Genomic DNA, 19,628 nt, shown 5'->3' with positions numbered 1-19,628 from the left:
ATGCAGTGATTGATTATGGGGCCCTATCCTGTTAACCATTAAATTGACCACTGTGTAAGTGTTGACATGCATTACAGTACTTTTCCCAATGGAGAAAGTTCCACAATGCATTCAAAATTGTGGAAAAATGTGCTGGGAAACTCCTGTAATGTTTTGGTCTGAGATTTAAATGTCCAGTAATCCTTAGCTTTGAAAGAAATAGTCTTGCTGTTGAACATTTTTTAAAAATCTAAGCGCTTGCTACACTGATAGACAGACAATCTGCTTTGAAATGGAAATGAACATCACCTGCAGCTGAAAAAAGGACATCTGGTGTTTCAGTTTCGATGGAATACATTTTTGATATTCCCCAGGATTTGTTTTGATAGCTGGCGCTAGTATGAATTCTTGGATGAGTTTCAAAAGGCCCAGGATCATTTATCTCAACAAGGGAGGGAGGGGGGGTGTTTACCTCTGATTGACATTTTTAAGTGCTCATTAAGGAGTTATCTGTGTTTGATGTTGTAAGTGGATAAATGTTTACTTGTTTTTACAACAGATTGACTATTTGAGGGAATATACATTTTTCACTGGGGTTTATGGATGAAATTCTTTTCAGTATGAGGTGTCTTTGAATATGACATCTCTATTGGATTGCTCTAAATAAATTTTTTATGTCCATTTCAAAGATATCATGAGATCGGCCCATAATGGATACTGGATGAATGGCTATGGAGGATACATGGGTGACATGGAGATGGCATGGGGAGTATAAGGGAGCATGGAGCAGGCTTGGGCATTATGAGGGAGCAATGGGATATAAAGATTTCATGGAGGAGGCATGGGGAGTACGAGGGGGCATGGGTTGTGTGGGGCTGAGGGGATGAGTGATAGAGACATAAGAATAATGCTGGAGAGCTGGGCCAATGCCCCAACAAATCAAGCCAGGCCTTCTAACCAGTCCACCTCGGCACCCACACTCCTCTGATGTTGACTCAGGACTCAGAAAACCTGACCCTGCCTGCCCACATCGCCAGGAGATGATAATACAGCTGTTATAAGCAGAGGTGATGGGTTCATGATTTCCAAACTCAGGAAATTTCCTGACACTCATTTCCTAAGTGCAACATGAAGATTCAACACCTGATCTCCATTTTCTTCTACGATTGCAGGCCTTTTAATGTCCAAATCTGTAAAGAAAGCCTCAGACAACCAATGCATTGAAATTGTCATCCTCCTGTTTAAATGCAGCATTACTTTTATCTTTAAGTTTGTTTCCATGGGCTAGCTTTTGTGTTGCCTTTTCACAGTCCTGGAAGTCCTTGAGTGCAAACCCTGCACACACCTCTCTTGAGGTCAGCATCAACATTGTGAAGACCATAGAAAATTTGAATTTCCTTTCTCGTGCTTTTCGGGTTTCAGAAGCTGTTTTTAGAAGGTAAATGTTAAATGTTTTGAAAATGTCACTATTAGGTGGGAAATGGTGGCATAGTGGTAATGTCACTGAACCAGTAATCCAGAGGCCCAGGTTAATGCTCTGGGGATATGGGTTCAAATCCCACCACAGCTGCTGGTGGAATTTAAGTTCAACTAATGAATATGGAATATAAAGCTAGTGAAATTTCAAACTGCTTAGGGGAGGAAATTTGCCATCCTTACCCAGTGTGGCCTACATGTGACCCACAGCAATGTGGTTGACTCTTAACTGTCCTCTGAAATGCTTGGGGAGATGGTGGTGCAGTGGTAATGTCACAGGGCTAGTAATCCAGAGGCCCAGGCTCTGGGGATGTGGTTCAAATCCCACCATGACAGATGGTGAAATTTAAATTAATAAAGCTGGAATATAAAACTAGTCTCAGTAATGGTAGCCATAATTTGTTGTATAAACCCCTTGGTTCACTAATGTCCTTTACGGAAGGAAATCTGCCATCTTTACTTCATCCAGTCTACAAATGACTCCAGGTCCACAGTTATTAAGGGCTCTTTATCCCTCCCACCTGGCCTCCAAACCCAGCAACCCCCCCACACTCCTCCTTCAGCTACCCGATCCCTCTCCGCCCAAAAAGGCCCAACTTACTTGGCTCCAGATCCATCTTCTTTTCTTCCTGGGCCTGCTTGCAATCCTAGCAGTGCCCACTAGTGAGCTCTGGTGCTGCCAGGGCTGCTGGAGCAACCGGAAGGAACAAACAGCCCAATCAGATTGGCCGGCAGCATTCGAGGGTGGGACTTGTTTCCACTGAGAGGCAGAAGTGCCCCTCTCCTCATTCAGCTGGCCCGCAGTGTGTAATGGCTCCAGGGCAGGCTTCTCTCAGGTGTATCGGCTGCCAGACAACTTTCCTTTCGGGGGTGAGCAATCTGCCTCACTCCCCTGTGAAATCTAGCTCCATGATTTAAACTTTCCTTGTTTCTCTCCAGGAAATCCAGATTTAACACTGTCCCCTTCTGTGCAAGCAGTTCATTGTGTTCTGTTGAGCAACATCCTCTTTAGCTGCTTTAAGAGCCTCATTAAGGTTATTTCAGTTATCAGATAAAAAAAATCTTGATAGTCTTTTCTAGTCAGTTCATGAATTTTAAATTTTTTTGTTTTTCAGCAGTAGCTTTGTTCAATTCTTTTCTCACGAGCAACAACTTTGTCATTCTGAAGTTTTGATTAATGTTAAAGAACACAAATACTTCCTCGTAGCTCCATGTTATCATTGTCGTTTGTAGCTTAGTCATTCCCTTGTTTCATCATTAGCTTGGAGTGCTGCTGCTATCTGTTTTGACACTTCTTGCTCAGGTTCAGTCTGCAGGTTTAATTCAGACAATGCCACTTCATCGCCAGCTGCTATTAACCCTTAACTGCTCCCAATGCGGTCTCCTCTACATTGGAGAGACCAAACGCAGACTGGGTGACCGCTTTGCGGAACACCTTCGGTCTGTCCGCAAGCATGACCCATACCTCCCTGTCGCTTGCCATTTCAACACTCCACCCTGCTCTCATGCCCACATGTCCGTCCTTGGCCTGCTGCAATGTTCCAGTGAAACTCAACGCAAACTGAAGGAACAGCACCTCATCTTCCGACTAGGCACTTTACAGCCTTCTGGACTTAACATTGAGTTCAACAACTTCAGATCATGATCTCTATCCTCCATCCCCACCCACTTTCCGATCCCCCTTTTTCCAATAATTTATCATTTAAAAAAAATCTTTTTTAAATATATTTTTCTTTTCCCACCTATTTCCATTATTTTTAAATGTATTTCCATCCATTGTTTTATTTCCACCTTTTAGCCTATTTCGATTCCTTCCCCCCACCCCACCCCCACTAGGGCTATCTGTCACTTGCTCGCCCTACTTTCTACACTTAATGTCACCATTAGCACATTCCTTAGCTAATATCACCACCGTCAACACCTCTTTGACCTTTTGTCTATGACATCTTTGGCAATCTCTTCTTTGCCTCCACCTATCACTCATTTCTATATTTCCTTAGTTCTGATTAAGAGTCATATGGACTCGAAACGTTAACTGTATTCCTCTCTGCAGATGCTGTCAGACCTGCTGAGTTTTTCCAGCTATTTTTGTTTTTGTTTCGGATTTCCGGCATCCGCAGTATTTTGCTTTAATGCTATTAACCCTTTGTTGTCAGTCTGATGTTCCAATGTCCCTTTAACATCAGCAGACTGAGCTCTTGATTCCTTCATTACATCCTTCCTGAAACAATTTCCACAGCAGGCTTACAGAGAATTATGGATTTCTGTATATCATTTGTTTCCTCTTGTACATATGCAGTTTTAACAGCTTCACTGTTTCTTTTTCAGAAATCACTGGATCGGCAGCACCTTATCACCAGTCAGATCATTTCCTAATATAAAATCAACATCTTTAAGAGGAACCTAGATACAATCCCCACAAGTACAATACTGAAAATTAAACCACAATTTAAATTAACTTTATGCAAGAGTGGTTAAACAACCTCCATTAATACCCTGTATCACTACATATCTATACAGCAAACCTTCTGGAAGGAAATCCGCATTTCCTGCAACAATTAACAATTGAACTGACCCCATAACTCTAAGAATATTAATTTGCTTGCCAGCTATACTGGACTAAAATGGGTTGAACTATTCAAATAGGAAATATGTTTAAAGCTATTGGTTTCTCACAAGCTCCACCTACTAGTGGAGCATTTCCTGAAGACATGCAATTTACTCCCACAAGTGGTCTTGGTTTTTAATTTCCACCACTCATGCCTTCACATGTCCTCCCTTATGACAAAAATAACATGTTGGTCCTCTTGAATCATACTTATCCTCTATACTTTCTTTTTTACTACTCAGGGATATATCTGTCTTTTCATCTCTGCTATCTTCTTCACTGTAACCAGTGATCTGTTCATCATCAGATGTCTTATTTTCCTGTTTCTGTAGGGGTTTGCAAACAAAGGGTTACTGCTACTCACATGTCTGTCAGACAATTCGTAATTCTCAGCCATTACAGCAGCTGCCTTTACCTTAGAAACTTTATGGTCTTCTAGGTGGAACCTGACATCAAAGGGACATTATTTTTAAATTCTTCCATTAGCATTACCTCTCTAAGGTTTTCAAAATGTTATTCAACTTACATCGTCTATCAAATATTGTTTCCTTTTCTCTGGTAAATTCTACAAAAGTTTGATTCTGCTTCTTCCTTAAATTTCTAAAATTCTGCTTGTAAGCTTCTGGAACTAACTCATACGCACTGAGAACCGCAGTTTTCACTGTAACATAGTCACTAGACTGTATATCTGAGAGAGATGAGTATACTTTTCTAACATTTTCCCCACAAAAACGCCTTGCAATAAAACTGTCCAACTTTTTTTGGCCATTGCAACTTTGTAGCAATTTTCTCAAACACAAAATACATTTCAACTCCTTTATTACTGAATTTAGGCGTTAGCTGAATATTCCTTGCCAAATGAAAACCAGGAGTTAAATCTGAGTCATCATCAAATTTTCTTGCCACCTGCTGTCCATGTAAACGAGGCTTTACTTCGTCGAGATCAAATTTTCTCTCTGGAATTCAAGGTTTTCCCTTTCTGTTTTTTTTCTTTTTCTTTCCCATTCTCTCTGGAATTCAAAGTTTTCCTACTGTTTTGCTCTTTGGAATTCAAGTTCAAGTTTTCACATTCCCTTTCTTTCTTAAATTCAAGCTTTCTCATTTCTCTTTTTTCAATTCAAGTTGCTTCATTTGCAACTGAATTCTAGGGCAGAATCTTCTGCTCGTAAAATGACACGCGGTAACGTCGGGCGTGCATCCCGGTGTCACCGCGCGTCATTCTGATCTTCCGTTCGACAGACACGCACCTGAGTCGGCTGTGCGCCCGCCGAACTGTCAAAGGCCTGTTAAGGCCATTAATAAAACAATTAACCCAATTGAGAAAGCTGCCCGTCCAACCTTAAGGTTTCCAGGATGAGGTTTCATGAAGGTGTTATTAATTAAATTAAAAAATTCATAAAAATTCATAAACATGTCCCAGCTCATGTGACACTGTCACATGAGGGGAACGTCTGAATATTTTTAAAAAAATATTTTTTCCAACTTTAAAACTGAACTTAAACTCCCTAAGGCAGCTCCCAGGGAGATTGCTGCGCTCTTTTGCGCGCATACGCAAAAGAGCGCAGGCCCCAACTCTCCCTCCTTATCCCCCCCACACAGGCTCGCCCACGCAAAATGGCAGTGCACAACCGATCGCGGGCGGTGATCGGCTCCATGCTTGCCCGCTCCCGACCAGCCCACCTGACGGGGGTAGAATTCTCCCCCTAGCCAACTCAATCTGGGTGCTATTCGGATTACCTTTCTCTTCTACAAGGTTTAGATGTTGAGCCAATACTTTAACAATCTTTTTATGCCTTTTTATCTCCTACTTTTAAATCTATTCCTAATTCATTTGCCACCGCCTTCAAATAAGCCTATGTTAACTTTTGCAAGGCATTCACAGGTAGGTCCTCTCTTTCTACATTAAATGAATATGGCAGAAGTAAATATAAAATTTTGTTCATTTAAACTCTGGCAAAGTCCAGTGTACTTGTTTCCAGCCTCTGAATTCATATCCCAGACAAGCCCCTAATTTGTTATGATCCCTATAGACGGATAATGTTTAAAAAGAGATCTGAATTCCCAGTGACTAACTTCAAGCAATCGCATGACAAGAATTCAAGTTTTAAGACTTTACTGTAATAACCAAACTAAAATCAACATCAGCTAAACATTACATAGTAGGCAACTAATACTCTAAAGTACAGAACAGTTATTATTAATTTCTTATGATTGATAACCCCATACTAAGATTATACATTATGCTGCACTCTCTGTGGAACTGTACACTTCATAGGAGCCAGTTCAATGTTACTCCCGGCTTCCAACAGGCTCACTTCTCCATTTAACTGAGTCATAGTGTTCAATGTCTGTCGAAAGTCATTTCCTTCAGTCTTCTGGGAAACTCTGAACCAATTTCCAGCAAAAAGATCCACTCTGATGATTCCTTACCCCAGTCTCGCCAGAGCAAATTTTCCAGTGTTCAACAATTTCCACAGGTTCTGCCCCTTTTACCACAGAATGCGTTACCACCCGCATTCTGCTTGTTAGCTGAGAGAGAACAGCCTTTCCCCTGCTGTCCACAACAACAACACTCTCTCTTGTCGTGAAAATACATTAATTCTCATAATATTATTGTGAATTATTGTAAAAGTAGGTTAATAGTGGGGTTTGGGTAGTTTCTGTGTGTGTGTGTGATTTAATTGAATTGGAAACAGCTAGTCTGAAGGCTTTGCGTCATCAACAAAAAGCTAGGTTTAAAATGCTAAATACATAAACATGACTGAAGTTTTAGAATGTGAGGTGGAAGAAAAATTTGCACTTCAGACAAATTAGGTTAGTTTGAATTTCAAAGAGATGGTAAGATGTTACACCTAGCCAGATGAAGCCAAGCCAAACTGTGGGTTTATTTTTCCCAAAGGTTACTGATAAAATTAGTACTATGAAAACATTTATATTACGAGAGGGATAAAGTTCCAAAGGTATATCGGAACAATGGAATTTACGTTAAAAAGGAAGAAACATGTGTAAAGGAGGTGAGGCTATGTGTCAAGGGGGAAGGAATTCTAAGATCTAACACGAGTGAAAAACCTCCAGTTTCTGTGCATTAAGTTGCTGTCTACAGGAACCAGAGCTAAGAAAACTCACTTTGAATTCTACTGTCCAGGGTATCGTGTAACTTTGTCTCCATCTGTTTAAATCTATTTGTTTCTACTGTTGCCATAATGGAGGAGCCAGATTAATTAGGGGTTTTAGGAGTTATTATAGTAGTAATTTGTAGACCCATGTATGTGCTTGAAATCTTTTCTTTTGTTAATAAATGTTTAATTTAGTTTTCTAAAAACCTCTGAATTCATGATAGACTTATTACTTCTGAATTCAGGGCAAGCATCTCGAAATAAAATACAAATTATAAAACAGTTGTGACCGCGTAATCAAGTTTCTCTCATGAATTTGATCCACCTGGCACACATCATCTGCCACGTCATGACACTCTCTTTGTGTCCAGGGTTTCTCAGTCAGTAAATCTGAGAGTCTGTAAGTCTGTACAAAGCCAGGCCAACTATTTCTGCCTTTGTTTTCAGATTTAAATCTGGCACTTGAATTTCAATAGGACTTGACCTGGGTCCCAGGTCTCCATGGCAACCAGGTCACACCAGCTTATCACCAGGCAGAAATTGCAGAAGCTTACATGCTCCATTTTACCTTGAATTAAGAGACAGTTTAAAACATAACCAACTTAGTAAACCTCACACTCATAAGTGTCTCTCAGGTAAGATATTAAACATAGAAAATAGGAGCAGGAGTAAGCCATTCAGCCCTTGAGCCTGCTCCCCCATTCATCATGATCATGGCTGATCATCCAACTCAATAGCCTGCTCCTGCTTTCTCCCCATATCCTTTGATCCCTTTCGCCCCAACAGCTATATCTAACTCCTTCTTGAAAACATACAACGTTTTGGCCTCAACAACTTTCTGTGGTAGCAAATTCCACAGGCTCACCACTCTCTGGGTGAAGACATTTCTCCTCATCTCAGTCCTAAATTGTCTACCCCATATCCTCAGACTGTAACCCCTGGTTCTGGACTCCCCACCATCAGGAACATCCTTCCTGCATCTATCCTGTCTAGTCCTGTTAGAATTTTATAGGTTTCTAGGAGATCCCCCTCATTCTTCTGAACTCCAGCGAATATAATCCTAACAGACTCAATCTCTCCTCATATGTCAGTTCCGCCATCCCAGGAATCAGTCTGGTAAAACTTCACCGCACTCCATCTATAGCAAGAACATCCTTCCTCAGATAAGGAGACCAAAACTGCACACAATATTCCAGGTGTGGTCTCACCAAGGCCCTGTATAATTGCAGCAAGACATCCCTGCTCCTGTGCTCAAATCCTTTCGCTATGAAGGCCAACATACCATTTGCCTTTTTTACCGCATGCTGCACCTGCATACTTACCTTCAGCGACTGGTGTACAAGGACACCCAGGTCTCATTGCACATTCCCCTCTCTCAATTTATAGCCATTCAGATAATAATCTGCCTTCCTGTTTTTGCTACCAAAATGGATAACCTCACATTTATCCACATTATACTGCATCTGCCATGCATTTGCCCACTCACTCAGCTTGTCCAAATCACACCGAAGCATCTCTGCATCCTCCTCACAGCTCACCCTCCCACCCAGCTTTGTGTCATCTGCAAATTTGGAGATACTACATTTAATTCCCTCATCTAAATCATTAATATAATTTAGATTATTATTCACAATAATTATTCACAATTATTATTGTGAATAACTGGGGTCCCAGCACCGATCCCTGCGGTACCCCACTAGTCTCCATTCGGAAAAAGACCCGTTTAATCCTACTCCTTGTTTCCTGTCTGCCAACCAGTTTTCTATCCATCTCAATACACTACCCCCAATCCCATGCGCTTTAATTTTACACGTCAATCTCTTATGTGGGACTTTGTCGAAAGCCTTCTGAAAGTCCAAATAAACCACATCCACTTGCTCCCCCTCATCAAGATAGTTACATTCTCGAAAACATCCAGTAGATTTGTCAAGCATGATTTCCCTTTCGTAAATCCATGCTGCCTCTGTCTGATTCTGCCACTGTTTTCCAAGTACTCAGCTATTAAATCTTTTATAATGGACTCTAGAATTTTCCCCGACGTCAGGCTGACTGGTCTATAATTCCCTGTTTTCTCTCTACCTCCCTTTTTAAATAGTGGGGTTACATTAGCTACCCTCCAATCTGTAGGAACTGTTCCAGAGTCTATAGAATCTCAGAAGATGACCACCAATGCATCCACTATTTCTAGGGCCACTTCCTTAAGTACTCTGGGATGTAGATTATCAGGCCATGGGGATTTATCGGCCTTCAATCCCATCAATTTCTCCAACACCATTTCCCTACTAATACTGATTTCTTTCAGTTCCTCCTGTGTTCCCCAACATCTCTGGTATGTTACTTGTGTCCTCCTTTGTGAAGACAGAACCAAAGTATGTATTTAGTTGGTCAGCCACTTCTTTGTTCCCCATTATAAATTCCCCTGTTTCTGACTGTAAGGGACCTACATTTGTCTTCACCAATCTTTTTCTCTTCACATACCTATAGAAACTTTAAACTGAGGCCCTCTCTGCAAAGGATCTCTTGGCATTATTTCAAGGGGAAGGTGAATTATCTCTGGTGTCCTGAACAATAGTTATTCCTCAATCAACATCACAACAACAGATTATGTGGTCGTTATCACATTGTTTTTTCAAGGAGCTTGCTTTGTGCAAATTGGTTGCTGTATCTGCTACATTATAACAGTGACTACACTTCAAAAATCTCATCATTAGCTGTAGGTGTCCTAAGGCTATGAAAGGTGTTATATTAAGGCAAATCTTTCTTTCTGTAGTGTCTCTAGTGTGAACATATGCTTGTGTTCTCAGTGACCAGAACTGCACACACACTACTCTAAATGTTATCTAACTAGTGTTTTATACAGTTTTAGCATGAACTCCCCGCCCCTACATTCCAAGTATTGGCTAATGAAGGAAAATATCTCTAATGCCACCTTAACCACCTACCCTGTTACCTGCAAGAATCTATGGACATGCACTCAAAGGTTCCTCTGTTCCTCCATGCTTCTCACTAACTTACAATTTATTGTGCATTTCGTTGCCTTGTTTGCCCTCCCCATATGCATTATCTCACGTTTCTCCAGATTGAACTCCATCTACCACTTTGCTGCCCAGCTAACTAGTTCATTGATATCTTCCTGCAGGCTACAACCTTCTTCTTCACTATCATCCACATGTCCAATTTTGTATCATCGTTAAGCTTCTTAATCATGCTGCCTCCATTTAAGTTTAAATCATTGAAAGATATACAAAATGCAAGGGACCCAGGACTGAGCCTTGTGGTAACTCCACTGTAAAAAGCCTTCCAGTCAACTATTACCCTTTGCTTCCTGCCACTGAACCAATTTTGGATCCAACTTGTCACGTTCCCTTGGGTCTCCATAGGATTTTATTTTTCTGACCACTCTACCATGTGGGATCTTGTCAAAAGCCCTGCTAAAATACATGCAGATTACATTGAACATGCTATCCTCAATGACACTCCTCGTTGGCTCCTCAAAAAATTAAATCAATTTAATCAAGCTGGCTGTTGTTGATTTATCAGTGCCTTTCTAAATGACGATATATATTGCCCCTTGGAACTTTTTCCAATAATTTTCCCACCACATAGGTTCAGTTGATTGGTCTGTATTTACAATACAAAGTTAACAGTCTTCTAGTCCTCTTGTGCCACACCTGTACCAAGAGGTTTGGAAAATGTGATCACAGCCTCTGCTATTTCCTCCCTTGCTTCTAAAAACAGGCTGCGATACATTTCAACTGGGCCTGGTGATTTATTTACTTTCAACGATGATAAACTAATTAATATTTCCTCTCACACTATGTTTAACCCATCCAATATTTCAGTCTCCACCTCCTTAACTACAATTTCTGCATTGTCCCCCTCCTATGTGAAAAAAGTATTCGTTAAGAAGTATCCCCACATCTTTGCCACCACACACAGCTTATGTTCTTGGTCTCTAATAGGTCTTAACTTTTTCATTAGTTACCCTCTTGCTCTTTACCTAGTTAGAAAACATCTTTGGGTTTTCTTTGATTTTACGTGCCAACAATTTTTCATGCCCTCTCTTTCCTTTCCTAATTTCCTTAATAATTTCATGCCCACATTCTCTATACTCCTCTCAGCTTTCTGCAGTATTGAGCTCTAGGTATCTGACAAGCTTTCTTTTTTGCCTTATCTTACCCTCAATTATCTTTGGCATCCAGGGGTTGTGGATTTGGCAATTTCTTTGTGGGAACACTTTTCCTCTAAGTCTTTATTAACTTCTCCTTGGATGCCTCCCACTGCTTTGGCACTGATTTACTTCAAATAGCTGTTTCTAGTCCATTTTTACTAAATCAAATTTCAGCTTAGTAAAATTGGCCATTCTCCGTTTGAGAACATTTACCCCTGGTCTATCTTTGTCCTTTTCAATAACTAAGCTAAATCTAACACAGTTACGGGATAGGATTTTCCAGCGTGTTTCGGAATCCCAATATTGGGACTAAATGGGGGTCCTGAGCCTGCACATGCCGGGATCCAGGAGAGCTATTTTCCCAGGAGCCGATGCCTAATTGGCTCCCTCAGCTCTCGCCATCCAATTAAGGATGGCAGGCAGGTTATTGAAATGATAGCATAGTGGTATTGTCATTGGACTAGTAATCCAGAGACCCAGGGTAACGCCCGGATTCGAATTCCACCACGGCAGAATGTGGGTGAATTTAATATTAAAAAAAAATCTGGAATTAAAAGTTTAATGATGACCCGATTGCTGTTAAAAATCCTGCTGGTTCACTAATGTCCCTTTAGGGAAGGAAATCTGTCATCCTTTCCAGGTCTGGTCGACATATGACTCCAGACCCACAGCAATGTTGGTCTTAAATGTAAGCCACTCGGTTGTATCAGACCACTACAAAGTCTCAAAAAAGGAATGAAACCCGACGGTGTCGACCTAGGCACCGGAAATGATAACGGCAATCTCAGCCCTGTCGACACGGCAAAGTCCTCCTCACTAACATCTGAGGGCTAATGCCAAAATTGAGACAGCTGTCTCACAGACTAGTCATGTCTGACATAGTCATCCTCACGGAATCACATCCTACAGATAATGTCCCAGACACCACTATCACCATCCCTGTGTATGTCCTATTGCACCGGCAGGACAGACCCATCAGAGGTGGCGGCACAATGGTATACAGTCGGGAGGGAGTTGCCCTGGGAGTCCTCAACATTGACTCCTGACCCCAGTCTCATGGCATCAGGTCAAACATGGGCAAGGAAACCTCCTGCTGATTACCATGTACCACCCTCCCTCAGCTAATGAATCAGTGCTCCTCCATGTTGAACACCAACTGGGGGAAGCACTGAGGGTGGCAAGCGCGCAGAAAAGAGTGGCTCAGTAGCACCACTACTGACTGAGCTGGCCGAGTCCTAAATGACATAGCTGCGAGACTGGGTCTGCAGCAGGTGGTGAGGGAACCAAAAGGGAAAAACATACTTGACCTCATCCTCACCAACCTGCCTGCTGCAGATGCATCTGTCCATGACAGTATCAGTAGGAGTGACCACCGCACAGTCGTTGTGGAGACGAAGTCCTGCCTTCACATTGAGGATACCCTCCATCGTGTTGTGTGGCACTACTATGCTAAATGCGATAGATTTCGAACAGATCTAGCAACTCAAGACTGGGCATCCATGAAGCACTGTGGGCCATCAGCAGCAGCAGAATTGTACTTGACAACAATCTGTAACCTCACAGCCCAGCATATCCCCTGCTCTACCATTACCATCAAGCCAGAGGATCAACCCTGGTTCAATGAAGAGTGCAGCAGGGCATGCCAGGAGCAGCACCAGGCGTATCTAAAAATGAGGTGTCAACCTGGTGAAGCTATAAACACAGGACTACTTGTGTGCCAAACAGCCTAAGCAGCAAGTGATAGACAGAGCTACGTGATCCCACAACCAACAGATCACATCTAAGCTCTGCAGTACTGCCACATCCAGTCGTGAATGGTGGTGGATAATTAAGCAACTCAGTGGAGAAGGAGGCTCCACAAATATCCTCATACTCAATGAAGGAGGAGCCCAGCACAGTGCAAAAGATAAGGCTGAAGCACTTGCAACAATCTTCAGCCAGAAGTACTGAGTGGATGATCCATCTCAGCCTGTTCTGGAGGTCCCCAGCATCACAGATGCCATTCTTCAGCCAATTCGATTTGTCATATCAAGAAACAGCTGAAGGCACTGAATACCACAAAGGTTATGGGCCCTGACAATTTTCCGGCAATTATTCTGAAGACTTGCGCTCCAGAACTTGCCGCACCTCTAGCCAAGCTGTTCCAGCACAGCTACAAAACTGGCATCTACCCGGCTATGTGGAAAATTGCCCAGGTATGTTCCCACCTGGCCAATTACCACCCCAACAGTCTACTCTCGATCATCAGTAAAGCAATGGAAAGGGTCATCAACAGTGCTATCAAGTGGCACTTACTTAGCAATAACCTGCTCACTGACACCCAGTTTGGGTTCTGCCAGGGCCACTCAGCTCCTGACCTCATTACGGCCTTGGTTCAAACATGGACAAAAGAGCTGAACTCCTGACGTGAGGTGACAGTAACTGCCCTCGACATCAAGGCCGCATGTGACAAAAGTGTGGCATCAAGGAGCCCTAGCAAAACTGGAGTCACTGGGAATCAGGGAGAAAACTCTCCGCTGGTTGGAGTCATACCTAGCACAAAGAAAAATGGTTGTGGTTGTTGGAGGTCAGTCATCTCAGCTCCAGGACAACACTGCAGGAGTTCCTCAGGGTAGTGTCCTCGGCCCAACCATCTTCAGCTGCTTCATCAATGACCTTCTTTCCATCATAAGGTCAGAAGTGGGGATGTTCGCAGATGATTGCACGATGTTCAGCACCATTCACAACTCCTCAGGTACTGAAATAGTCATGTCCAAATGCAGCAAGACCTGGACAATATCTAGGCTTGGACTGACAAGTGACAAGTAACATTTGCACCACACAAGTGTCAGGCAATGACCATCTCCAACAAGAGAGAATCCAGCTGTCGCCCCTTGATGTTCAATGGCATTACCTTCACTGAATCCCCCACTATCAATATCCTGAGGGCTACCATTGACCAGAAACTGAACTGGACTAGCCATATAAATACTGTGGCTACAGGAGTGGGTCAGGGGCTAGGAATAGTGCCACGAGTAACTCACCTCCTGAATCCCCAAAGCCTGTCCACCATCTACAAGGCACAAGTCAGGAGTGTGATGGAATACTCCCCACTTGCCTGGATGAGTGCAGCTCCCACAACACTCAAGAAGCTTGACATTGTCCAGGACAAAGCAGCCCGCTTGATTGGCATCACATCCACAAATGTTCATTCCCTTCACCACCGACACACAGTAGCATCAATATGCACCATCTACAAGATGCATTGCAGGAGTTCACCAGGGCTCCTTCGACAGCACCTTCTGAACCCACGACCATCTAGAAGGACAAGGGCAGCAGATAGATGGGAATACCACCACCTGGAAGTTCCCGTCCAAGTCACTCACCATCCTGACTTGGAAATATATTGCCATTCCTTCACTGTCGCTGGGTCAAAATCCTGGAACTCTGTCCCTAACAGCGCTTTGGGTGTACCTACACCACATGGACTGCAGCGGTTCAAGAAGGTAGCTCACCACCACCTTCTCAAGGGCAATTAGGGATGGGCAATAAATGCTGGCCTAGCCAGCGAAGCCCACATCCCAAGAATTAATATTAAAAACTCACTCCTTTTCACAGAGGGCTCAGTGTTACTGTCCCCTTTACACAGGGGGATCAGGGTCACTGTGCCCTTTACACGGGGGATCAGGGTCACCGTCCCATTTACACGGGGGGATCAGGGTCACCGTCCCATTTACATGGGGGGATCAGTGTCACCGTCCCCTTTACACGGGGGATCAGGGTCACTGTCCCGTTTACACGGGGGGATCAGGGTCACCGTCCCATTTACACAGGGGGATCAGGGTCACTGTCCCCTTTACACGGGGGGGATCAGGGTCACCGTCCCCTTTACAGAGGGGGATCAGGGTAACTGTCCCCTTTACAGAGGGGGATCAGGGTAACTGTCCCCTTTACAGAGGGGGATCAGGGTAACTGTCCCCTTTACACAGGGGGATCAGGGTAACTGTCCCCTTTACACAGGGGGATCAGGGTAACTGTCCCCTTTACGCAGGGGGATCAGGGTAACTGTCCCCTTTACACAGGGGGATCAGGGTCACTGTCCCATTTACACAGGGGAATCAGGGTCACTGCCCCCTTTACACAGGGGGATCAGTGTCACCGTCCCCTTTACACGGGGGATCAGGGTCACTGTCCCGTTTACACGGGGGGATCAGGGTCACCGTCCCATTTACACAGGGGGATCAGGGTCACTGTCCCCTTTACGCAGGGGGATCAGGGTAACTGTCCCCTTTACACAGGGGGATCAGGGTCACTGTCCCATTTACACAGGGGAATCAGGGTCACTGCCCCCTTTACACAGGGGGATCAGTGTCACCGTCCCCTTTACACGGGGGATCAGGGTCACTGTCCCGTTTACACGGGGGGATCAGGGTCACCGTCCCATTTACACAGGGGGATCAGGGTCACTGTCCCCTTTACACGGGGGGGATCAGGGTCACCGTCCCCTTTACAGAGGGGGATCAGGGTAACTGTCCCCTTTACAGAGGGGGATCAGGGTAACTGTCCCCTTTACACAGGGGGATCAGGGTAACTGTCCCCTTTACACAGGGGGATCAGGGTAACTGTCCCCTTTACGCAGGGGGATCAGGGTAACTGTCCCCTTTACACAGGGGGATCAGGGTCACTGTCCCCTTTACACAGGGGAATCAGGGTCACTGCCCCCTTTACACAGGGGGATCAGGGTCACCGTCCCCTTTACACGGGGGGGGGGGATCAGGGTCACTGTCCCCTTTACACAGGGGGATCAGGGTCACTGCCCCCTTTACACGGGGGGGATCAGGGTCACCGTCCCCTTTACACAGGGGGATCAGGGTCACCGTCCCCTTTACACGGGGGATCAGGGTCACTGTCCCCTTTACGGAGGGGGATCAGGGTCACCGTCCCCTTTACACGGGGGGGGGATCAGGGTCACTGTCCCCTTTACACAGGGGGATCAGGGTCACCGTCCCCTTTACACGGGGGGGATCAGGGTTACTGTCCCCTTTACACAGGGGGATCAGGGTCACCGTCCCCTTTACACGGGGGGATCGGGGTCACCGTCCCCTTTACACGGGGGGGATCGGGGTCACCGTCCCCTTTACACAGGGGGATCAGGGTCACCGTCCCCTTTACACAGGGGGATCAGGGTCACCGTCCCCTTTACACAGGGGGGATCAGGGTCACTGTCCCCTTTACACAGGGGGATCAGGGTCACCGTCCCCTTTACACAGGGGTATCAGAGTCACTGCCCCCTTTACACGGGGGGATCAGGGTCACCGTCCCCTTTACGGAGGGGGATCAGGGTAACTGTCCCCTTTACATGGGGGGGGGGGATCAGGGTCACTGTCCCCTTTACACGGGGGGGGGGGATCAGGGTCACTGTCCCCTTTACACAGGGGGATCAGGGTCACCGTCCCCTTTACACGGGGGGATCGGGGTCACCGTCCCCTTTACACGGGGGGGGGGGGATCAGGGTCACTGTCCCCTTTACACAGGGGGATCAGGGTCACCGTCCCCTTTACACGGGGGGATCGGGGTCACCGTCCCCTTTACACGGGGGGGATCGGGGTCACCGTCCCCTTTACACAGGGGGATCAGGGTCACCGTCCCCTTTACACAGGGGGATCAGGGTCACCGTCCCCTTTACACAGGGGGATCAGGGTCACCGTCCCCTTTACACAGGGGGATCAGGGTCACCGTCCCCTTTACACAGGGGGATCGGGGTCACTGTCCCCTTTACACAGGGGGATCGGGGTCACTGTCCCCTTTACACGGCCGATTCCGGGTTGTTGCTCCGCCCCCTGAGCGGTTCCAGGAAGCGCCGAGGCCTCGGGGCGTTGGTTCCTCGGAGGGAGAATCGGATTCGGATCGCGGCCTCTGCCCGTCTCCCCCCCGCCCGTCCCGCCCGGAGAGTGGGCGGTGTCCCCGCCGCCTGTGGCCATGGATCCCCGGGGATCAGTCGGTATCTTCCTGCTCGTGGCCTGTGTGTCCGGAGCTGCGGGGTCAGAGGTTCCGGGAGACTGTTCGCAGCCGGTAAGGGGGGGCCTGGGGCGGGGCGGGGCGGGGCGGGGGGAGCCGGAGGGGGAGGGGGGGCCTGGGGGAGAGGGGTGGGGGAGCGCGGGGAGGGGGATTAAACTGTGTCTGGGGAAGTGACCCTCTCTGGCTGGGCCGGCATTTATTGTCCTTTCCTGGATGTCCAGGTGCTGCCCACAGTCCTGTTGCCCCAGTGACAGTGAAGGGAATGGGGTCTGTTTCCAGCTCAGGGTGGGGAGGGGTTAGGGGGTGAATGATGCAGCTTATCCCTGTCTCTTTATGGAGTATGTGGAACATTTCTTGTTCCAGTCCTACTCCGGCCCCCTCCCACAACTCTTTCTCCGGTACATCGATGATTACTTCGGTGCTGCTTCGTGCTCTCGTCGGGACCTGGAAAAATTTATTAATTTTGCTTCCAATTTCCACCCCTCCATCATTTTCACATGGTCCATCTCTGACACTTCCCTTCCCTTCCTTGACCTCTCTGTCTCAATTTCTGGTGATAGACTGTCCACCAATATTCATTACAAGCCTACCTACTCCCACAGCTACCTCGACTACAGCTCCTCACACCCCGACTCCTGTAAGGACTCCATCCCATTCTCTCAGTTCCTTTGCCTCCGTCGCATCTGTTCTGATGATGCCACTTTCAAAAACAGTTCCTCTGACATGTCCTCCTTCTTCCTTAACCAAGGTTTTCCACGCACGGTGGTTGACAGGGCCCTCAACCGTGTCCGGCCCATCTCCCGCGCATCCGCCCTCACACCTTCCTCTCCCTCCCAGAACCATGATCGGGTCCCCCTTGTCCTCACTTATCACCCCACCAGCCTCCGCATTCAATGGATCATCCTCCACCATTTCCGCCAACTCCAGCATGATGCCACCACCAAACACATCTTCCTTTCACCCCCTGGCGGCATTCCTCAGGGATCGTTCCCTCCAGGGCACCCTGGTCCACTCCTCCATCACCCCCTACACCTCAACCCCCTCCCACGGCACCTTCCCATGCAACCGCAGAAGGTGCAACACCTGCCCCTTTACTTCCCCTCTCCTCACCGTCCAAGGGCCCAAACACTCCTTTCAAGTGAAGCAGCACTTCACTTGCACTTCCTTCAACTTAGTCTACTGCATTCGTTGCTCCCAATGCAGTTTCCTCTACATTGGAGAGACCAAACGCAGACTGGGTGACCGCTTTGCGGAACACCTTCTTTCTGTCCGCAAACATGACCCAGACCTCCCTGTCGCTTGCCATTTCAACATTTCAACACTCCACCCTGCTCTCATGCCCACATGTCCGTCCATGGCCTGCTGCATTGTTCCAGTGAAGCTCAACGCAGACTGGAGGAACAGCACCTCATCTTCCGACTAGGCACTTTACAGCCTTCCGGACTGAATGTTGAGTTCAACAATTTTAGATCATGAACTCTCTCCTCCATCCCCACCCCCTTTCCGATCCCCCTTTTTTCCAATAATTTATATATATTTTTCTTTTCCCACCTATTTCCATTATTTTTAAATGTATTTCCATCCATTGTTTTATCTCTGCCTTTTAACCTATTTCGATCCCTTCCCCCCCACCCCACCCCCACTAGGGCTATCTATCTCTATTATCACATTCCTTAGATAATATCACCAGCTTCAACACCTCTTTGTCCTTTTGTCTATGACATCTTTTGGTTATTTCCACTGGCCCTCTATCCAGCTCTACCTGTCCCACCCCCCCTTAAACCAGCTTATATTTATACACCTCTTTTCTGTTTTTCCTTAGTTCTGTTGAAGAGTCATACGGACTCGAAATGTTAACTGTATTCCTCTCCGCAGATGCTGTCAGACCTGCTGAGTTTTTCCAGGTATTTTTGTTTTTGTTTTGGATTTCCAGCATCCGCAGTTTTTTGCTTTTGTCCTTGTCCTTAAACTTGGTAGAAGCCGCTAGTTTGGAAGGTGCTGGCACAGAATCAGCGGAGGAGGCCATTCGGCCCGTTGTGTCCGCACCAGACCGCGGAATGATCAATTCTGCTGCCATTCCCCTCGTCTTTCTGTGTAACCCTGCATATTTTTCCTTTTTAGATAATAATCCAATTCCCCCCTTGAACGCCTTGATTGAACCTGCCTCCACCACATTCCCAGACAGCTTATTCCAGCTCTTAACCACTTACTGCATGAAAAAGTTTCTCTTCATGTCTCCATTGCTTCTATTGCCAGTTACCTCAAATCTGTGCCCTTTGGA

At 45.9% G+C, this 19,628-nt stretch overlaps 1 protein-coding gene across 2 annotated transcripts in view; it reads left to right on the top strand.

The window, feature by feature from the left end:
* Positions 1-17,166: 17,166 nt before the first annotated feature.
* LOC144696671 (interleukin-17 receptor A-like) overlaps positions 17,167-19,628 on the top strand; it is a 76,282-nt gene continuing 73,820 nt past the window's right edge. For both annotated transcript variants that reach the window (XM_078568243.1, XM_078568242.1), the window contains exon 1: positions 17,167-17,401. In XM_078568243.1, the coding sequence (XP_078424369.1) occupies positions 17,309-17,401 (93 nt within the window). In that variant the 5' untranslated portion in view covers positions 17,167-17,308. The remainder of the gene's footprint in view (positions 17,402-19,628) is intronic.

Source organism: Cetorhinus maximus, chromosome 22, assembly GCF_964194155.1.
Source record: "Cetorhinus maximus chromosome 22, sCetMax3.hap1.1, whole genome shotgun sequence".
Taxonomy (NCBI): domain Eukaryota; kingdom Metazoa; phylum Chordata; class Chondrichthyes; order Lamniformes; family Cetorhinidae; genus Cetorhinus; species Cetorhinus maximus.
Note: the sequence above shows the minus strand (reverse complement) of the source record. Positions and strands in the feature narration are given on the sequence as shown.